Raw genomic sequence first — 22,408 nt, forward strand, 5'->3', positions numbered from 1 at the left:
GAAAATCTTCATCCTCAGTGTTGTTGGCGGAGGGATATCTGATAATGTGACTGCGCCCTGTGCCATTCAGCTGTAGGATGGGTGAATGAAAATGAAATAATTTAAGACTACCCGGGATGTGAATTATCGCTCATAATTTTTGAAGCACTTGTATTTGTGGCTGATTTGTAATTCTGGGTTGATGACATTCAGAACAACAGTGATCATCTCCGTTTTGGGAGGTGCACTATATTATTTCGCGAATGTCTCCGCACCGCTGGAGCTCGTGCTGCGGTCAGGGCCATCTTTGGTTGTTCTCGCCGGTCGCGACTCGCACCACAGTCAGTGATCAATTGTGATACGTATCAAATCATTCGAGCGATAAACGTTTGCAAAGAATTCGTTTTACTGTCGGTAATAGGACAACAGACTGGTTCTGCATAAATATTTCATTGCATCAACACCGTTTTGCAGATTTTCTTTGCAGCGGAAATTTGGCAAAAGAAGGGAGATCCACTGTAATACAACATGGATGAGGAATATGATGTTATCGTATTGGGCACCGGACTCACAGTGAGTAACGCATTCAGGTCACTGATGACTCATATGAAACAGATGAAGATATTGTCGATTGGTGCTCGTGTGCTTATGCTGTTATTAGAGATGTGACTGTAGGAATAGATGCTTTGCGTTAGATTGAACCCGAGGGCCTATTGCTGACGCATCCTTTGGACCAGTACTGTATATGCTACTATGTGTGTGTAGTGAGCCAGCATTTCTCGTAATTTCTACCTGTATACAAGTGCAATCCTTCCCAATTACATCTTCCCCCGAATTTTCAAAGCCATTGAGGCTGCATCATTGACATGACAGCGGTGATTAAAAAGTAATGACTGATTCTCGTCTCAGTGTCTGGTTCTAAGGAGTGGCATCAGGTATCCCGTTTGCTCGTGCGTCGAAAGAGGGGAAAATATGTGTTTATTGCATATATTTCGCCTTTTACGGGTCGCCAACGCCGCGACGAAGCTGTATTGTGCTTAATTGATGTTAGTTCATAGGTTGCTTGCAATTCATCCGTTTTGGACAGGGTTAAGTGGATTTTTTTTTGTTATTGATATATTTTAAAGGGTCCAATTGAAAAGATACGAGAACTTGATATTGGATAAATATGTGCAAAAAGCAGCATTACTAATAATAAAAAGAACGAAAAAAAAACAGTATTGTTTTTGCATTTTACGTTTCTCTATTTTCCTCATGGAGGATCGTGGCTGATCTGGGCTGCGGCTTGGATGGGTGTAGCGATGTCCGATTCGGCAACGAATTGTTCTTTTGAGTCGAATCTTTTCAATGAATCTACCCGAGGGGTACCGAATCATTAATAGCCGATATTTTTTTTAAATACATACTGGAAATATGTTTACGACTTGATTATATGATAGTTTTAGCACACAAACAATTGGATTTAAAACTTTTTCAGCCAAGATGTAAACAAATTATAGTATTGTTTCTTGTAAATATCAATCGTATTTAGGTTCTAAATAGTTTTTCACGCTGGAACAAACTTACTGGAACTCTCATAATTACAATAATCTAATTTCACGAAATTGGCCCCGCTAGGATGTCAGAATGACGTAAACGAATCATAGAAGAATTCGGTTTTCGAACCGCTTCATTACAGCGATAACTGTTCACAGGAACCGATTCGCGGAAATGACTCGGACTTTCCATCACTAGTTGGGTGGGGTGACTCGCATCCCAGTGTTTAACGCGGAAGTCAAGGCTAGATACCTGCTGCGGCCATCTCAGCAGATGAATAGAATAAAAAAATATATATATATATACATATATAAATCCATCACAGATTATTTCAACTGAATGATGTTTATTTGTGTAGGAATGTATTCTCTCTGGGATCATGTCCGTGAATGGGAAGAAAGTTTTGCATATGGACAGAAATCCATACTACGGTGGTGAAAGTTCCTCTATCACACCCCTGGAGGAGGTGAGGATGTTTCACAGTCATTCATTTCATACTCATTTCATGTCTGCTTGATTTTACACACATTGTTTTGTCGAAGAATAAAAGTATAATAAAAATTTGTGTATTTTTACATAAATTAATATTCTATGTTAATAGGAAGATTTATATTCATTTTAAATATATAAAAATGAATAACATGTACTTATTTAAAAAAATTCTCTTAAAGGACATCCTCTTCAAAAATATTATCATATTATATTTAAATGTTGCATTTATTCTTGTTTATTATGCATGCACTCACATTTTACATGCTTTTTTTTCTCAGCTCTATAAGAGATTTGGGATTTCAGACAGCCCCCCAGAGTCAATGGGCCGGGGAAGAGACTGGAATGTGGACCTTATTCCTAAATTCTTAATGGCCAATGGTAAAAATACTTAAGTAGCATAATTGTCAGTGTGAGAATATTGTTCGAAACATGCTTTGGGATTAGATTGTTGCCCCTTAATTTTTCTGTAACAACTTTCTGAATAATGATGCACAATCACATTTTGTCATTGTTATCTTCCTTAAGGTCAGTTAGTTAAGATGCTTCTATACACTGAAGTGACCAGATATCTTGACTTCAAAGTGGTTGAGGGAAGCTTCGTGTATAAAGGGGGAAAAATCTACAAAGTGCCCTCTACTGAGACAGAGGCACTGGCTTCAAGTAAGTACAGCTACCCTGGAAAAAAAAATGGTGTAGAATTTGTTTTTACTCAGATATTACTTGTAAATTAATAAATGATTACAAAAGAAACAGCAAGTAACACACTGAATTGAAGTGAAATTGTGTAGTAGAAAGACTGAAATAGTATTTTCTTGTCAAACGTACTCCAATATTCTCTAACTTTAGCATATTGACTGTAGTAATAAATCAAGAATTATTTTTGATAATAAAAATGCAGACTTGTATAGATGACACAAAACATGTGTTGCTTAGACCTAATGGGAATGTTTGAGAAGAGACGTTTCCGGAAGTTCCTAGTTTTTGTGGCCAACTTTGATGAGAACGACCCCAAGACCTTTGAGGGTGTCGATCCCAAACTCACAACAATGGGAGAAGTGTACAAGAAGTTTGACTTAGGACAGGACGTCGTAGACTTCACGGGACATGCCCTGGCCCTCTACAGGACAGATGAGTAAGTGTCGCCAGTGTTACAAAACCTCATAGTTAGAGTCTTATAAAACATATTATTTAAGGCAACACGCTACAGGCATTTTACATCGTTTTTTATTACACTTCATTTGTTTATGTCTGAAGATTTTAATAACAACAGATTTTTTAAAGGCCGTTTGTGTTCCTATCTATATTCTGAAAGGTTTTTAGAGAGGGGTCTTATCTTCTATCATTTGCCTGATTTATTTAACATTTAATTCCTTAAAACATGCGCTGTGTCCGAAATCGAATTATTATTAACCTTTATTTAACCAGGCAAGTAACTTAAGAACAAGTTCTTATTTTCAACAACAGCCTGGCAGGAGAGTTAAAATCTCCTGAAAGACATTCTTATATATTACAACACACACACATACATTCTTTTAAAACTTCCCTATAGTATTATGCTAAAAGTCCCCGGATGAGCTACTACTTACAGTAAGATTATGAAGTGTCATTCGATGGACATTATACTATCCCATGAGGCCACTGGAGGAGATTTATGAATGGAAGTGAATCAAAGTAACTGAAGCTGGTAGGTCACATGACAGTAACAATATGGTGAATGTAGTATGTCTGAATTTCATTCATACTATATAGAACATACTTGTTTAATGGTTGCGCAGTAAATTCAAATGTAGTTCCTACTCAGACAGTACGCGATTTCGGACTCAGTGATGGTGATTACAGTATTTTCTGATTTATAGAGTGATATATCCAAAATCCCCTTTACCTAAAATATTTCTAATACTAAGCAGTACTACTGTGATTAAGCAACAGGGGAAGTAAGGTGTTATCTATCTATTCACCTGTTGTCTTGCCTTAATGTCAACAAATAACAATGAATTATTTTGCATTGATGATAAATGTATTGAATTGAATTCCTCCTAGTTACCTGGAGCAGCCGTGTCTGGAGACCATCAATAGGATCAAACTCTACAGTGAATCTCTGGCACGTTACGGAAAGAGCCCCTACCTGTACCCCCTGTACGGATTGGGGGAGCTGCCTCAGGGGTTTGCTAGGTTAGTCGCCCCTCCCACACCCAATCATTCTCAAGTAATCATGTTGAGCGTCACTGTGAAGGGCTTATGTTTTAAACATGGGCTTTTTGAACTTACAGGTTAAGTGCTATTTATGGAGGAACATACATGCTGAACAAACCAGTGGATGAGATAGTGATGGAGGGAGGACATGTGGTGGGCGTGAAATCAGAAGGAGAGGTACTTTTTTTGTTTTGTTTTTGAAGTGGGATATGACCATAAACTGTAAAGACGACATGTCTTCACTTCCTTCCACTGTAGAAAAATAAAGCCAAAATGTCCCAGAAATGGCAGCTGCCATCTTGTGCTGATGACATCATTTGGAGCCAGAGTCTGTGCCGTTGCGATCGTGAGGTGGAGCCGCGGTATCAAGGTCCCGCCCAAACTCCCGCAGACTCAATCGCAAGCAAAGCTGTCAATCATGACGCTACATCTCATTTTTATAGCATCAAATAACTAACTAAAACAAACATTTCAACATATATCAGCGTCATAAGAACTACCTAAAATGACAAAAAAAAAAAAAAACTTTGGGAGAAAAAAATAATATTTGAAGTGCAATTTTTGTTTTTAAGTTTGTCTCATGTCCCAATCGTTTACATGGAGAGGGCGGAGTTTATGACCTATACTGCAGTCAGCCACTAGGGGGCGATCAAAAATGTTTTGGCTTCACTTTTCAGGACGTGTGCGGCCCACTTGGATATATCAAACTTATTTTATTGAAAAAAAATTATAAAATAAAATAATTTATTATTACAAAGTGACAATACGAGGATTTTCTTTGGAAAAGTTTGAGACAGAATTTATGTTTGAATTTTCTTTTCAAAGGTTGCCCGATGCAAACAGCTCATCTGTGACCCAAGCTACATCGCGGACCGTGTGCACAAAGTGGGCCAGGTGATCCGGGTCATCTGCGTCCTCAGCCATCCCATTAAAAACACTAATGATGCCAATTCCTGCCAGATCATCATCCCTCAGAACCAGGTTAACCGCAAATCAGGTTAGTGACAGCACTTGTTGATTCTTGTGGTATTTGTATAAAATGGGAATATTTGCAGAGAATGATTTGCAGGATAAACCAAGATTATGCATTCAGGTATGCACAACTGTGCAGACACCACTAGAGGGTGCTGCTTACTTTCATTTCAAAATGCTGCTAAAGTATGTCATGAAAAGCTCATGCTTATTTTGTTGTTATTTGCATGTAGATATCTATGTTTGCATGATCTCCTACGCCCATAACGTGGCGGCTCAGGGGAAATACATTGCCATCGTTAGCACCACTGTGGAAACCTCTGATCCTGAAGCTGAAATCGAACCTGCTCTGGAACTCATCGAGCCCATTGACCAAAAGTCAGTTTACTTTGCTTTCTATACTCTGTTTTATAGTAAAAAAAACAAACAACATTAATAACTTAAGCACTATCGAATAACGTGGGTCTGAAATTTTTTACTATTTAGTTTTAAAAACACTCCTCACTCCAGAAAACACAGCACTGCTCACATTAAATGCAAAGATTTTCTGTATTATTATTTTGTCATTTTTACAGGTTTGTGGCCATCAGTGACATGTATGAACCCACAGATGATGGGACAGACAGTCAGGTCAGCTTCACGCTGTGTTTTGAACTACGTAAAATACTATATTTTGAACTAAAAAATTTTGTTTTAATGTAAGTTTTAGTCATTTTATGTGCTTTTGTCATAAAAAAAAAAAAATATATATATATATATATATATATATATTTAATTTGATTTTAGTTTTAGTCATTTTAGTACTTACATTTTAAATAATCATAATAATAATCTTAAATCAACTTAAATCTATTTCATTTCAGTTAGTTTCCAAGAAAACATTTCCAAGTTTTTCCATAAAATATATTTAATTTTATTTCAGTTGATGAAAACGAATTTAATAGTTTTAGATAACAGTAACAAAACTGGCTTTTACAGTAATTTCTTGTGCACTTCTTGGCATCAGTCAGAAATATAACCAGTTTTGATGTCATTTCTCCAGATATTTGCATCCCGGTCCTACGATGCCACCACTCATTTTGAAACAACTTGTAACGACATCAAGGACATCTACAAGCGGATGACAGGCAGTGACTTCGACTTTGAGAACATGAAGCGTAAACAGAACGACGTCTTCGGCGAGGACGAGCAGTGAGGGGTGGAGAAGTGACAGAGGAGTGGAGAGGCAATGTTCAGATGGAGGGCAGAGATGGGGCGGGCTGAACGGGATTTACTGGGCTGGGTTCAGAGGTCACGCAGAACAGAATCGACAATGCAACGACGTTGTAAATCTCTTTCAACCAGCCTTATCTTTCCCAGAGTGCTCTTTGCTCATTGTCTCCACACCCCTTCGGTGTCTCTGTTCAGATACTATTACAGCACACAGACACACAAACGCTCTATCGCTCACATTCCACAACTCTGCACTACAAAGTGGGCTCACACCGACATGCTACTTTAGATTCTTACATAAGCAGTATGCATCGTTTGCGCAAAATATCATGTTGAAGTGAAACACGTGTCTTTTTGTTCTCTGAATATCGTCTTTGACTGAAGCCCATACATGTGAACGATTCCTCAAATATTGAAGGAGATTTAAAACAATTTCTCATCCACTTTCGTGATGTATCCCCAACAGTCCTCAGACTGTTAGATAGCATACTGTCGTCACTTTGACATTTAACAGCTTCATGTGAACAGCAGCCTTCCTGTTCTTTAGGAAAGTGTCACTGACAAAAGTATAGTACGATTATTAAACGCTCACCATTAAACACTGCATTTTGACACCTGGACAAAGGATGTAATGTGATATTGATAGTATGTAAAAATGCATAAGGTTGTACGAAATTAAATCTGACTTTGCCACATCTAGCAATCAAAAACTGAACTGACAGTCTCATATCACTACATTTCCTATTCCTGATCCTTCTGCTCTACAACTCATTGGTCTTTTAAGTTATTTAATTCTTTTTTATTATTATTGGTGGATATTCAACTAAATTGAATGAGATGTATAATATGCAGTATAGAAGTGAATTGTAAGCCATTAACTTGTAACTAACATTACAATGTTAAAAACATTGTATGGCCTCACAATTTCTACATTCCTCATCCTCCTGCATTCATTTTGTTTGTAGTGAAAACCGATGTTATCGAATGCAAAATGCATAACAAGTCGATCACTCAGTTTGTTACGGGAAATGAGTCTTAAGAATGTGGAGGCGATTTTCACTTCCACAGCTGCAGAAGTAAATGATAATGTGAATTTGATGAGAATCAGATCTTTTGTTATTGATAGTAGCCATATCCCGTTGGTATTCTGGCTTTTGTAAACCAGTCTGACTCCAGTCTACTAAATACTACATACATACTTTAACTTTCGATTGTGATGAACACTATGGATCTCCCTGTGTACTGTTAAGCTTTCCACTGCATCTTTGATTTCTCTTCCATTTTATTAGTGATTGACACATGTAGTCTCTGCATTTACACTTGGCTATTTGAAACCACAAGACAAACTGACTGGTCATTTTCACCATTACTTGCTCGTTTTTGTTTCGAAATGAGTTGAATTGCCATGAATAGTTATAGTAGACGCTAGTCTGGACCAGATGATCATGGTGTGCTGTTTGAATTCTCACCGTATAGCTTTCAGTGTAGAATTTACAAGCATTGTCATGTTGGTTTCCATATTCGCCTTTGCTGAAAAAAGCCTCTGACGGTAGTTTTTTTTCCCTTTTTATTTTTAATGGAAAATAAGGAGTGTGACAGTTTTTTAACATTCCTGAATTTTATTGGGCCAAAGTCACTTATGGCCTTATAGATTCACATAGAAGCATACAGGTCTTGAACTCTCTTCCTTAGTGCACAAATTAGATTGTGAATTATTGATAACTGGAATTAAATAGAATTACGCTGCATTGCTATATTTGTTATCTTTTGCACCTCTCCAGCATATTGTTGCATATGTTTGGATTAACTGTTTTGTACTGTATTTATTTTCATTTTGTCTTTCATTTTCAATGTTGAAACAACTAAACATCTTTAAAAAAAAAAACTGACACACAAACTCGACGATTTTAAGTTGTGAATTTCATCTCGTGTTTGAGCAGTCTTGTGCAACAAAAATAAATATGAATAAAACAAATCTTTCTTTGGTTATGTTTGATTATTTGCACATATGAAGGATTTACTTTTCCTTACAGGACAAAGTAAAGAATTCAACACTCATTACTAATGTAAAAATATTTTAAAATCACAATTCTCTCTCTCGTTATATTATTTTAAATGGATGCATATATACACATATATTTATGCAAACTAACTGGAAGCTTAGAAAAAATATTTGATCATTGTGCAATAATCTCATCCCAAGGCTAATATTTAATACTTTTATTAAATTTGAAATGGTTAATTTCATGATAAAAAGGCACTGATATACACAACCATTCAAAAGTTCGGGGTTGGCAAGATTTTCAGCATCATTACTCCAGTCTTTAGTGTCACAAGATCCTTCAGAAATCATTTTAATATGCTGATTTGATGCGCAAGAAACATCAGTGTCAGTTGTGCTACTAAATACTTTTTTTCAGGATTCTTTGATGAATAGAAAATACATTTTTTGTTGAATGCATCTTTGCAGAATAAACATGTTCATTTCTTTAAGAAAAAATAAATACAATTTTACTGACCCCAAACTTTTGAAAGGTAGTGTACCATTATGTTCAAATGCAAATATTTGGACCAATCAATGCTTTGAAAGCATCTTTCAGTTCATCACAGTTGTGTGTATTCGTAGTCTCTGTTTTATTCCCGATCTTTTGCACTGTCTAATAGCACAAGATTCAAGTTCCAGTGTCTTTTCTATACCTTTTGTTATTCTGTAGATGTAGAAATATGGTATGAGGGTTATCTATTGGTGATCCACAACATAGCTCTCGTAGGACTGGCCCAGAAGTCTCTCTACATCCACCTCCGGCACTACCCAACATTGAGCTGAGTGACGCTTCCTGGATGAGTCCTTCAGATTCTTGTCTTGTAGAGTGACAGGAAAATGCTGATCTCCTTTCATTATCCAGCCCATGGCCAGCGAAGTGTTCTTATTTGTTTGTGCATGATGGAAACCAGTTTGATCTGTTACCTTTTTGACCTCTATATGGGTATGTTGAAATTGGCCTGGAAGTGGAAGAAAACATCCAAACAAGGTCATCAGAAATGGGAAAATCAGTCTGAAAATCCATTTGACATCTCACTAAATAAGATTAAAAAACAAAATGCTGTGTTACCTACCCAACAGCCCTTGAGTGAGGTGAGAGAGACCCTTTCCATCAGCAATATAGAAGCCCAGGTGCTCCATTTGAAAGTATTTGGGGTGGTTGTAACGATGGAAGAGAATTAAGAACTGCACACCAACTCCAAGCTCAATCCAACAGCTGTGGTGCTCCTCAACCGTGATTCTCAAACTGTGTCGCTCCACAGATCCTCTCTGATTGGTAGGCAGCGTCTCGATTTCCTTCCCTTCTGCCTCCACTACCACTGAGTCCAGTGTTAAAGTGATCATAACGGCACCTTTGGCAGCAGTGATAGAAATCCTGTCGAAGAATGTACGAGTACGATTCTCCATCCCCTCCTTAGAAGGAGCCATTATTAAATGCCCATCCACAATCATTCCTAACGGTATAAGTCATAAAACAGGAATGAGAGACATTCATTATGTTAAAAGAATATCTAAATAGCATCATGTTTAGTTTCCATAAAGACATTCATGCTATATGTTGGATGTAAAATTCATAAAACCACCTTTGTCTGGGTCCTCAAGAAGCCGTAGTACATCATCAGCCTTGCCATCAATGGTAAAACACAAGTTCTGATGCAGCTTTGGGAGCTGAACAACAAAATGTGGGTCTCCATCCACTTTCAGAGACAAAAAAACACTGAAGTATGTTAGTGAATCCCTTCTATGTGATTAAAATCTTGTATTCATCTTCAAATGCGCAAAATGGCTAAAGGAAGAAGGAACATGAAGCATTTCATGAAATATTCTGTCCTGGAGTCATACCTGACGAGGAGAAGACTCTAACTGAACTTAAACTGGATGGGTCGTCTGGGTCTGTTGAAACAATTAAGACGCATAAAATGTGCTGCTTCTGCTAAAAGCATTAAAAAAGTTAATAATGTAGTTACACCACATTTATAAAGATTTATTATTCCATATACAGTAAAGCAGGTTGTGAAATTATAGATGAAGTGCTTACCAGCAACCTCAGCATCTGAATCTGAAAGAATAATGAACAAATCCAAAAACGGACATAACAATAATCCCTAGTAGCGGAAAAAAATAGATTGAGCAAAGATTTGTAATGTTTTAAACTCACATGACTCATAATGGATGTTGTAGTCATAGTCAGAGTCATGTGCTGTATCATAATCTGCAAAATAACAGCATGATGATGCAGCTTTGGTTTAATTTCATTCATGTTTAGGCAGTTATTTATTATTTTATATTTTGTACTAGTGCCAAACTGATTTACCACTTTGTAGTTGAAAACATATTGCTTACCTTTAACAAGTTCAATATCTGTATGAAAGATAAAAAAACACATGATCAGAAGTTACAACATTACCATAATGTTATTGTAATTTTTACATGCTGTTATTTATGCATTTTACATACTATACTCGGCTTTATGGCCTAATGTGAATGTTCAGTTCAAAGGGCACTGCGAATGGCATAGGGAAACGGGGAACATTGACACATTACAGGACGTGAAGAGCGAAATATACCCATCAGTCCCTGTGCATCACTTCAGTACCTGAAGAAGTTTGACTAAAATAAAACAAGGTAAAAAGGTGTTGAGGTTCCACCATTATTATCATTGAGTTTAATTAGTCCCAGGTGCAGTTTTTGTGTGTTTTTTCATAAGTATAAAGTGCGCAAGATGTGACAGTTATAATCCAATTATCACATTACAATTAAATAAAAGACAAATTTAACATTTATTTTCTAATATTGATTTGATGGCTCCTACAATAGGTTTGCATGCATCCATTTTCTCATAATATACATTGCACATCACCACATTTCTCAAAGAGTCTGAAAATGGTTAGTTTGAAGATTCAGTCTCTCTAAGCTCCGCCTTTACGCGAGCCTATTCTGCTCTGACTGGTCAGATGGCCCAGTCTGTTGTGATTGGTCTACTGCTTACAGAGCATGTGGCCAATGACCATAAGCTGGCATTATGCAAATTTGTTACATTGTTACGTAGGTATTTAAAGCCCCATTATGTAGGATTTCCGTTTTGGTCAAACAACGACCCCTAGAGTCGCTGTGGACTACTTGTATTTAACGTTACTGTCGTAAATACCACTCACGCAGCAGTCTCTTCACTCACTGATCCTGAGCCTGATGCCCCTGTATACCGGTCCCTGTTCAGTCGGATAGAAGCTGTAACGAGTGGCAATAAGGTGTGTCCCCTTTAAGAGCTGCGCGCGCCCTGTTTAACTGACTCGGCACAGTCTGTATTGTATGTGCGTCTCGAACACCCCGTAAGCGGATTGTTTCTGTTTGATGCTCATTCTTGTCCTATTTTTGTCTATCAAGTAATGCTGTGGACGGTAGAACGTGGTGTGACAGACAGTTACACGAGTTCGATTGGGGAATAAACACAACGCAAATCGTCGGACATCGAACAAGCACAGCTAGCCTCCGAAGATGTCTCCTAATCCATCAACAAGAACGCCAGGTGCTTTTTAGCTCACACCAACGAGTAAAAAGCTTGTCCGAGTGATATACAGTATAAGCAATATACTTACAAGCCCAACAGCATGCAAGGACGTGTTGGGGGAAGTGAGGTAGCCTATGCCGTAAAGCAGTCGAATTTTGTAGTTCTTTTTGTGCGCGGGTGTTACTACCCGAACCCCGAAGTTTAAAAGTACGATTAAAAACTATACAAACCCCATCAGGCTATGGCAGACGCGTCATTCAACCTATTTTAAGTCGATGTACCATCACAAGCGGTTTGGAAATATATTATGAAGGTTGAAAAGTTACTTAGTGTTACTTTAAGAGAAAGTAGACTGGAATTGCTGACAACTCGATTCAGCAGTATATAATGGATTCTTTCTTTGCAGAGCTATTACCTTCACAAACAGCTATATTACACACTGTATGAAAGGTAATTTTCAAAAAAGCATAACAGGGGCACTTTAAACACAAACACTTTGATGAAATATTTTTTTACCTTTCCTCTGAATCTGGATGGACGAAGACACATCTGATGGACAGAGAAAGATGGATAATAGAGGTCCAAAAAGAGACCATTAAATTAATTGGCAAAGGCAGAGGCACTTTGGTTATTCATTTGAAGTATATGTGACATTCAATGAAATTTCTAAATTTCATTCAAACAAAACTATCAAATATCTGTAACACTGTGGCTATAAACATCAGCTTCTGCTCCTAAGAAGGAACTCACCCAGAAAACGAGAGGCTTCCCACAACTTTGGTGCATCTGTCATTCCTGGCATAGGCAGAAAAGTAGGAGACATCAGTGTGGCCACTTCCAGTTCAACATGAATGTCTGAATTAGCATCTGATGTAGATGCTGTGGAGGTCAATGTCTGTTGGCCCTGCTGAAGTGTTGTGAGTCCTGAGGTAGAAGAATTCTCAATGTCTGATGAAGAGTCTTTCACCACAGATTGTGCAGTCTTGACTAAGGTGACTAGTGTTGTGCTTTTGACTGGTGGAGAGGAAGAAGTGGTTTTCGTCGTACTGGGAGGTCTGTTTGAAATCCTAGCCAAGGCTTGTGTGGTTTTGATGGAGCTGGGAGGACAGGAGGACGGCTTGCTGGAGAGTGGGGTAGTGGTGGTCTTAAGTGGTCCTGTAGCGGTCTTCTTTGGTGATGGAGGAGGGATTGTTTTGTCAAGGGAGACAGAGGTGTTAGGCGGTCGACCTGTGGTGTGAAGCCCTGAGGGTGGTGGATGTGCTTGTACAGATTTGGTGACAGGAAGTTTGCTTGTTTTTGGAGGTGAGAAAAGGCTGGATTTTTTGGTTCCCATTGCAGATGTGGAAGATATTTTAGGTGCAGTGTGAGAGGTCTGATTCATCACATTTGTAGAACCTGCTATGGTACTAGTTGAAGTCTTGCTGGTAGTAGCCACAACAGAAGAGCTAACCGTAGGTTCTGGTTCATCAATTTCTGGTTTGATCACAACCAACGAAGTGACTGGTGTTACAAAATTGTACTTAAGTGAAAGATTGGTGGCTTTATCTACAAGAAGGCGCTGTGTGATCAAATTCGAGGTGTTCATTTTAGCCAGCAGCAACTCTTTGATTGTAAAATAAGCCCAGAGCCGATTCACAAAGCTAGGAATGCCATCCAGTGCCTTTGCACAGCCCAGAGATGCTTCTGTGCCATTTACAACTGCTTTGGCTAGTGGTAGCTCATTCTCCACTTTCACTTTCTGCTTCGAATCGTTTGCTGTCAGTGTGACCTTTAGATCCCGCACACCTGGTTTAAGTCGTCCCGTGATTACCAATTCAGAGCCCTGGAAGTAGTTGGGGAACAGAGAGCGAGTGATATCGTACGCCTGATCGTCTAGATAGGACAGCTGGATATCTGAAAGCAGAGGACTGGCGACTTCATCATAGAAACCTTTCAACTGGACAGCTGCATCATCGTCCTCATATACCTAAAAGACAACAAATAAATTAAAATATAAACTATTATAATTTAATTCACATATAATTTACTATAAATTATTCAAATAAACTATTCTTCTTATTATTAATGTTATTATAAATCATTTTGATTGGCTTAAAACCATTTCAAGAGTCCAAAAACACTGACTTTTCACTGTTAGTATCACTCTGCTTTTCTGTGTTTGCGCGTTCCAGACATACTGGGGATTTTTTGTTAATCTTTCAATGATTAGTCACTCACTGAAGCATTTGGTTAAATGATTCATTTATTAAAAAAACACAAAATAAGTGACTAGCTTTATGAATGAGTCATTGAATCATTCATTCAATTGTTTCATTAGAAAAACTGATTTATTTTGGAATCTTGTCGTTGAATAATATGACCTCATCAAGCATTATGCATTTTTATGTTTAAAGATGTAATAACACTGTTGTGTATAGGTCAACTTGTACTTTAAAAGAAAATTACCATCCGAGCCACACCCCGATTCTCCAATGCCAGCCTTCTCAACATTGGAAAATCAGCATCATCTCCAAAGGCCAGGCCAAATAACGAAGCTAAACCCAAAGCATTTTGTGCATTACGTAGAATCGCATCTGGTTCTGTCTCCCCAATAGTGGCTTCTCCATCAGTCAGAAAGATGATCATGGGGACACGATGAGATGAAGGCACTTTACCATTGGGCAAAGAAGGGTTTAGCAGCTGGGCCGCAGACAATAGAGCTGAATTGATGTTTGTCCCTAGTTTAAAGAAAAAAAGAGAGTTCATTACAGTATTTCCTGCACTACTAAATCTTCTCTGTAGCTGTTTACTCTCCATCTTCACAGCAAAATAAATATTATTGTGAATCAGACTTTCTAGTCCAAACTGACTGTGATAAGAAACAAAGTGTACCACAAAATAATGGCAAAGACATGTCTCTTTCTATAACTCTTTCAAATAACTTTAATAAGCTTGTTCCCTTGATGAATTGTTCAAAAAGAGTTACGAGGAAATGGTTTGAATCAGTCAGTGGTTACTGAATCACTGAATATATATATATATATATATATATATATATATATATACTGTATATATATATAATTTTCTTAACATACAAAGAACACACTTACAGCCCTCTGCGATTATCTTCCTGACAAATTCCTTGGCATCCCGCACATTCTGCCGTGTGGCCCGCACAGTGCGTCCTTTCTTCCAGATGTAGACCTTATCTGAGAAAGTGATGAGATTGAAGTAATCTCCTTCACGCAGGTCACTCAGTATGGTGGTCATGGCTGCCTTAGTCTGATATAAAACACAATGGAGAAATACATCAGTGTTCTTCATCTCATTCTCGACAAGTTGTGGTTTTGAGGTGGTACCTGCTTAATTTTTGTGCCAATCATTGAGCCGCTGATGTCAATGACAAAGATGACATCTTTAGGAACTACAGGAAGTCCTCGAGGTGCAAAGTAGTGAACAAAGTAGCCATCATCCACCTGGAGAAACAAAAACAAATAACAACATCATGATGCTACATGGAGACCACTGCTATTCTGGTACCAACAATCAAGTAGGTTAGTGTGAAGACCTGGATGTCCCCCATGGGGTCTTTGAGCTCCACGTCATACTGAATGACGAAGTCTGCATTGAGACCGCTGGGAGAGATGTTCCTCTGTTGCTGTACGGTGGGAGTGTAACGCACATGTGTGCAGTGAGGATTCTGCTCGACCTTAGTTGAAGGAGGAGGTTCTGCATCTGCTAAAAGAACAGTGAGAAGAAGAGAAACCATTTCTTTGAGATTTGTTGGTCTGAAGCATTGGGTTGACGTCACAAAAGTGCTTTCTTTAACAGTACCTTGAACACTGTTTGTGAGCAGTCGGCTAGTTCGTAGTGGCAGAGCTCTGATGAAGCTGATGCCAGTCCTCTCTGATATGCTGACATCCAAGGAGATGTTCTGCACGGGTTGACCAGGTCGTAGACCCAGAGAGAGCTCATATCGGCCAAGCCGTCGTGATAACAGCTCCTCATAAGACAGTGAGAAGGACACGCGAGTCCCAGGAGGCACGTTAACTGCTACACGGAACTTCTCTATCTCGCGTTCCCTTTGGAATACAATATAAGTTAATCAGATTCCAGTTCTTCATGGAAGATATAAATAAAGTGTTTGTCCATGTGTCCTGAGATAACTCTTCCATTCCATTTCCATTTACTTTAAGGATGATCCAACAAAAAAAGATCTATAGTTTAAAACATCTGCAACAACTTTATAAGAACAATTTGAGAGATTTTCTCAACACATCCATTTCTAAAATAGCATGTCTGTAGGGGCAAACCTGAAAAGTAAATGAAATGTGACCTATTGCATTTTTTAGTAAATGCCTGCACACTGGGATTCTGCCAAAAGCAAGTCCCAGTGGAGAAGGTATTTAACAGATTTTGGACTGACTTTGTAGCAACAAGTCCTGCCGTTTTCCCCTGCTTCTTAGCGGTATCATAGATCTTCCTGGCATCAGTTCTCCTCTTCACCTGAGCCACATACACCTTACCATTTGAGGTGCTAGGAATAAACAAAAGACAAATCAGTGCAGAAAGCATAAATATTTTGTTTGATAAAGATCATACAGGCCAGTCTAGTTCATAAAGTTGTAATATGCTGTTGGTTGATGGATTTCAAACATACCTCAGAGTTAAAAAAAAAAGCAGTTTCTCATTATTTTAATTTATTTGACTCACAATGTGACTTCATATCTTAAACTTTATTTGCATAGGTGTGATTATCTATTGCATTTGTGACTATATCTGAAAATGTGATTTTATCATAATTGTGACAATATAAATATTGAGTCTTCATTCTTGCAATTATGACTTTTTCTTATATCTTACATTTGCTCAGATTATGATCTTATATCTCACCTTTGTGATAGGCAATTGCGACCATCTCAAAATGTGACTTTACATCTCACAACTGTGACTATTTCTGTTAACTACAAAATGTTCTCATAATTGCGACTTCTATCTCACACTCACAATGACTGTATTTCTTATTTTAAACTTTCTCTCACAAAAAATGCAGAAACAGGCTGTCAAACCAAACAGCTAGTGACATTGAAAAAGAGGTTAGCAGAAAATGTCATTTCCCTCAATCATAGCCATTCCAATCCCCTCGGCTCTCATAAACGCCCACACGAAGCGATCCATACTCTCTTTGTGTCTTTACATGAGGGTCAAGGAGAGAAAATACTAACGTAGGGTCAGCAAATATATTTAAATAAAAATCAACAAGAACCAACCAAAATAAACCAACAGCCTTGAAAAAGAGCTTGTTTGAATAAGAGCAGGGTGAATGGACAGTTTAAGGCACAGTGGAAAATGAGGCGCCTGTATGTATGTGTGGCACTGAGAGGTCTGGGATCACTGTGCATGTGACACTGTGAACAGAGCTCTCAGTCACAGTTTAACAAACACTACTGCTCTAAAGAAACACATTCGCTGCAGCTATTTGAAAAAGTACAGAGTCTGGTGGAAGTGCCTGTCTGTTTTTGTTCGTACAAAAGAGTGTGATACCTTCAGCATGTGTATACATCTGTAATGTACATTGAAACTTGAAACCCTGCTTTGTTGATGGATACATGTGTGCATTCTTCATGCATGTGTGTGTATTTATGTACACGTAAATGTGTGAGCGTGTGTACTTTGGCCATGTGCCTTGGTAAACTCTGCTGGGTAAAGGAGAGAGTGAACAGAGCCAGTGCTCGTCATTTTCTCTATTAGCTCTCTGAGTTTTCTTGACAAAGCCTGCTATTCATCTGGCCTGAACGTTCTTTACTTTTGACCCATGTCAGCTTCCAAATCCAGCCACTGTGTGCTTTATCAAGCTGTTATGGAGCCTTATTTGTGGGAATATATTTATATTTGGCATTCATTTTTGGAAAAGGGGTTTACATAACTCACTCATATCTGGTGAGCAAATATGAATTCTTTACAATGTCTCTCATAGAAGTTTTATTACAAAAGTCCTCTACAAAAAAGGATGCAAATGCACCATACGATACTTTAAGGTGCTTTTGCATCTTTTTGAAGCTTATACTGGTTTGGAACAACAAGAGAGTGCAATGAAGACAGAATTATCATTTTTGTGGACCACTTGTATCATATCAATATGACTATATTTTAAGTCTTTAGAAGACATCAAAAGCTTTTTTTCACGAGTTCACACTTACATATAATTAAATAGCGTAAAGGTTATGCGTATTTGGCGTACTGTCCGAGGGGAGGGCTCCAAGCTCGGATTTGGCCCGAACCCAGAGTACTCAATCCCAGGTTGGGATAGGTATAATTAGAAGTGAGGAGATGGGGTGGTGAAAGGGATGCTGGACAACTGTTATAGAACAGAGGTAAGTCTGCTGTATATATACCTCCTGATGCTCATTGAGTGGACTGGATGATGTAACGGTCACCAGCTGGAGTGCCCTTGAGAGCCACCAGAGGGCACTCCACATAAGACTATTATCACTCACAAACTACATTTCCCATAACTCACTGCCCGGACTCATCATCACTTATCACTGATCACATTCACCTGTACCTCATTCACTGATTGCATTCACCTGTGTCTCATTATCCTGTTAGTCTCAGTCTATTTATACCATGTTCATTCATTCACTCACCGCGAAGTCTTGTTTAAGTGTTACACTGCATCTCTGAGCATTCTCCTGGTTTTCTTGTCTCTTGGTTTTGGATATCTTGCCCTGTTCCTTGGATTACTCTCTTGCCTCTGGTCCCTGCCTGTTTTGTTTCTTTGTTTTGACTGCCTGTCTGTGTATGACTCTTGCCTGTACGTTGGATTACGCCTCTGGATTGCCCCATACAATAAAGCTGCGTTTGGATCTAAACCTTTGTGTCTCGGAGCAGATCGTGACAGATGAGCTCCTCCCAAGGTTAATTATCTGAAAGTGCTCCTCCCGAACTTTGTTAATAAAACATCAATCAGACCAATTTTATGTCGCCAGTCACTTGATATCTAACACTTAAGTTAGATCTTAACTCAAGAACCGCCATCAGCTGATTCATTGAAAAAATCCAACTTAAAAGAATCTGTTCACTCGTGAATGTGCCAAGGAGGCCGGATATTGGGATTTTTTATGCGAATATAAGTACATTTGTCACACAAGCTATTGTACGGCTTTAAAAGACTTGAAAAATAATGTGTAATTTTTGTTCCCATTCATGTATCTGCATGGAAAAGAGCAAAATGTCTTTGTCTGTGTTCAACAGAAGAAAGGAAGTCATTATTGAAATGACACGCGGAAGCCGAGTAAATTATGAACTTTCACTTTTAACTGTGGTAATCTTTTAATTATTTCTGTAAATCAGATCTGAGCATCAAAATATTTTCCCTTTTGGTCACAAAGCACTTCTTTCCACATGAACAGATCATTAGTACGAGTACAACCCTGCTGTGTCTATTCAGGGAAAACTTCCAGCTCAAGCCAAATGATACTCAATTTAATTGCAATATCCACTGATTTTTAAACCAATCTGAAAGCCAGAATAACAGAAAGAAATGTGGTGTAATTTGTGACTCACATGGTAAAGTTGGAGATGAATGCAGAAGAGGACAAATCCACCTCAAAGGCCGCCTCCTTAGTGATGTTGAGCTGGTTCCACACGGTGCTCTCCACTGTGGTTACAGCATAGCGAGACACTACAGAACATCGCACATGGTAATCCATCACCTTGAGCTAAGGGCACAACAAAGACATGATACATTAATATGCCAAGTCACATTATACACAAAGTAGGGGAAAACAGGGCTAGTTGTCACACCTTTTATTTTTAAAAGTCTTGGATATTAAAAAAAACCTATTAAACATTCCCACGGATTCAGTTTATTGACATTCTTTCCGTGACAAGGCAACTTCCCTGTGTGACAAATAGCCCCAATTTCCGCTATCTGTACACATGAACATGAATATTTTAAAGTTGACCGGGGATATCTGACATAAGACACCAATTTTAAAACGACATTGCTTTTTTAAAAAACTATTTGTATGATTAGCGTGTGACTGTTGATTTCTCAGGACTTTTGAACTGATGTCAGAGCTCAGTATATAGAACATCTTGATCTGTTTACTTGAACCTGATTCAGACCACATTGGTCTGGCAACAGAAAAGCCAATCTGAACACTGCATACAACAGCATAGCGCTACAAGAAGCTTTGTATATAATTGTACATTTATAGGCATCAGGTATTAAAATAATTAGAGCAAGATGATACAAATGAAGACCAGTTAAGACTAAAAGATATCCCAAATTTGAGCTTCTGGATTGATTTGTTTATTTAAGTGTCAAACACCATGGTGCCCAGCCCTCATGGGCTTATTAGACACTACAGTAATAATTTAACAATTATCTCCAGATAGCCACGTGACGTAACACAGAACCCAACATAACATAACTAAACCAATAAAAATAAGTACACATACAAATAGAGATGGCTTGTCATATGGGATACAAAATACTTTGCCGCAGATACCAGGCCTTTTCTATAAATTTTGCCAAAGCAAAAACATCATTTTCAATCAGCCAGCACAAAATCTCCCCTTCATATTTCCAAAATATATCCGGATTTTTTTTTTTCTGGAAGTACAATTTTAAGATTACAGAATGTCTTGTAAAAATGAATGAATGAATTAATTAAACTTAAACACTTTAAACACTTTGCACTCTGTGTCCAGTGACAGATTTGGATTGTTCTGGTCATATTGCTTCTAACTCATTCTTGTGTATTTTACAGGAATAAACATTTGGTTTCTTGGTTTCTAAAATGAAAAGGAACTCAAGGGTCAAAAGGCTAGAACACTATTTGGTGATTTATGGAATTTCACAATAAACCCAAGTAAAACCAAATAACAGAGGCATTTATCTCAATATTTACAGTTTAGTACAAAACAAAAATATAGCTTTTACTGTCATACTTACTGCTGGTTTTGCTGCTGAGGTCTGACGTCTCGGTCTCTGAACAAAAAATAAATAAATACATAAGTAGCATGTCAGGCTTATAGATTTTTTCTTGATATCTTTTGACCAGAGTGTATAATGTATACAGCTGTATTTAGTAAAAGTATGCCACGTAAAAGTATTCTCAATGAAGAATTATTTCCAGCTAGGCGTTATATAGATCCAAAAAAAACACAAATCTGTGTTTGTTCTTACTAATTCCTTAGTGCAATTTAGCTGTAAGTATCCATACAAACTTGGTAAACTTGATTAACTTAAATTACCAACCATAAATTTTCCTTTGAGGGCAGAGGCATAAATGAAGAAAGAGTTTGAAATACTGTCAGTATTCTCAGATGCCAGTGGTTTGGTCTTGATCTTACATTGAAATAGACTGAATCAAAGTCATTCATGAAAGGGGTGGAAATTGAACTAAAATACTGTACACACAAGGCCACTGGAGGATTTTACATGTTAACTTTAGACACAATTCCCTGCTGTGCCAATTTATTACCACATCTCCTGGAGATTGCTGAAAATATAAACAAAATGGTAAATATAGGAAAGAAAATGTGTCTCTGCTACTATGAATTTCCAGTAGACGCTTTAAATGAAACCACTGTGACGATATTACATCACATTTTATAATAGGGGTGAATTCAGGTTGACACTTTTTGCCATTGAGATGACTGAGGGAAAAGTGTTGTAATCAACCTGAATTCACGCTAATAAAAGAGCTGCTAAGTAATCATGACATAAAATTATGTTAAATAAATGCAAGAATTTGTGAATGCAGAAAATTCATAGGGCAACACCTTCATGATATCCTCCCTTATCTTTCTGCTTTCCTTATTTGACTCGGAATGAATCCATAAAACATTCATACAGAATTCTTATTGTTTTTTGTTTTTTTTCACATAGGGAATCTTTATTACAACTTCAAGATTCCAAATAACGCAAAATATAAACTACATCTTTTAGAAAACACTGCAGCTCGGAATAATTAGACTATTATGATTTCCAAAAGACATTTTATTTGTCTTCCTCTCGTTTGATTTCGTAAGACATTAACTAGATGTAAAAAAATAAAATGATTAGTAAATAAAAAGTAAATAAACTCTATTTATAGAATGAAATAACATTCCACTAGAACCGAAATTCCTCAGATGTTTTCGCGCGTAATTATGTGACGAGGAGCACTTTCAGTGTAGCACAAAATAGAATCGGTCACTCAAAACAAACTTCACGTTTTACTATTTTACTTTTCAAAGTTAACGTCACAGAACAAAGAGAAAAATAACTACTAAGTGAAAAAATATGAATAATAGTTTTATTACCAAGTACACATACCTGGAAAGGGACTGAGTGCGCGCCCGCGTGCCCACATTCAAAAGAAACAACAGTAAGTAGGATGAAAACAACTGCGTGGACAGTGAAATCCAATTTAACATCCATGCTTTCAGTTTATGTGGGAAAACCAAAACCACTGTTTTGCTCGTAAGACGAGTGCGTA

At 37.8% G+C, this 22,408-nt stretch overlaps 2 protein-coding genes across 3 annotated transcripts; one reads left to right on the top strand and one right to left on the bottom strand.

Annotated features, from left to right (window-relative positions):
- Positions 1–267: 267 nt before the first annotated feature.
- Positions 268–8,332, top strand: gdi1 (GDP dissociation inhibitor 1). Its single transcript, XM_084427927.1, has 11 exons — positions 268–552; positions 1,874–1,981; positions 2,286–2,385; positions 2,533–2,667; positions 2,941–3,139; positions 4,048–4,179; positions 4,278–4,377; positions 5,026–5,197; positions 5,406–5,550; positions 5,748–5,802; positions 6,215–8,332. The coding sequence occupies exons 1-11, from the start codon at positions 508–510 to the stop codon at positions 6,365–6,367; spliced, it is 1,344 nt and encodes a 447-aa protein (XP_084284053.1). The 5' UTR covers positions 268–507; the 3' UTR covers positions 6,368–8,332.
- On the bottom strand, positions 7,991–22,382 carry itih6 (inter-alpha-trypsin inhibitor heavy chain family member 6). Of its 2 annotated transcripts, none has more exons than XM_084427922.1 (18): positions 22,246–22,382; positions 20,878–20,913; positions 19,482–19,636; positions 16,342–16,452; positions 15,750–15,997; positions 15,484–15,650; positions 15,275–15,391; positions 15,026–15,197; positions 14,382–14,653; positions 12,687–13,902; positions 12,453–12,485; positions 10,772–10,789; positions 10,587–10,640; positions 10,467–10,487; positions 10,271–10,321; positions 10,012–10,125; positions 9,502–9,882; positions 7,991–9,387 (listed from the first exon to the last, which is right to left on the bottom strand). In XM_084427922.1, the coding sequence occupies exons 1-18, from the start codon at positions 22,348–22,350 to the stop codon at positions 9,125–9,127; spliced, it is 3,534 nt and encodes a 1,177-aa protein (XP_084284048.1). In that variant the 5' UTR covers positions 22,351–22,382; the 3' UTR covers positions 7,991–9,124. The 2 variants fall into 2 exon arrangements, with proteins under 2 accessions (XP_084284048.1, XP_084284047.1); XM_084427921.1 differs by having other exon boundaries at positions 15,484–15,653.
- Positions 22,383–22,408: the final 26 nt, after the last annotated feature.

The sequence above is a fragment of the Rutilus rutilus genome (genome assembly GCF_951802725.1).
Source record: "Rutilus rutilus genome assembly, chromosome: 13".
Classification (NCBI taxonomy): domain Eukaryota; kingdom Metazoa; phylum Chordata; class Actinopteri; order Cypriniformes; family Leuciscidae; genus Rutilus; species Rutilus rutilus.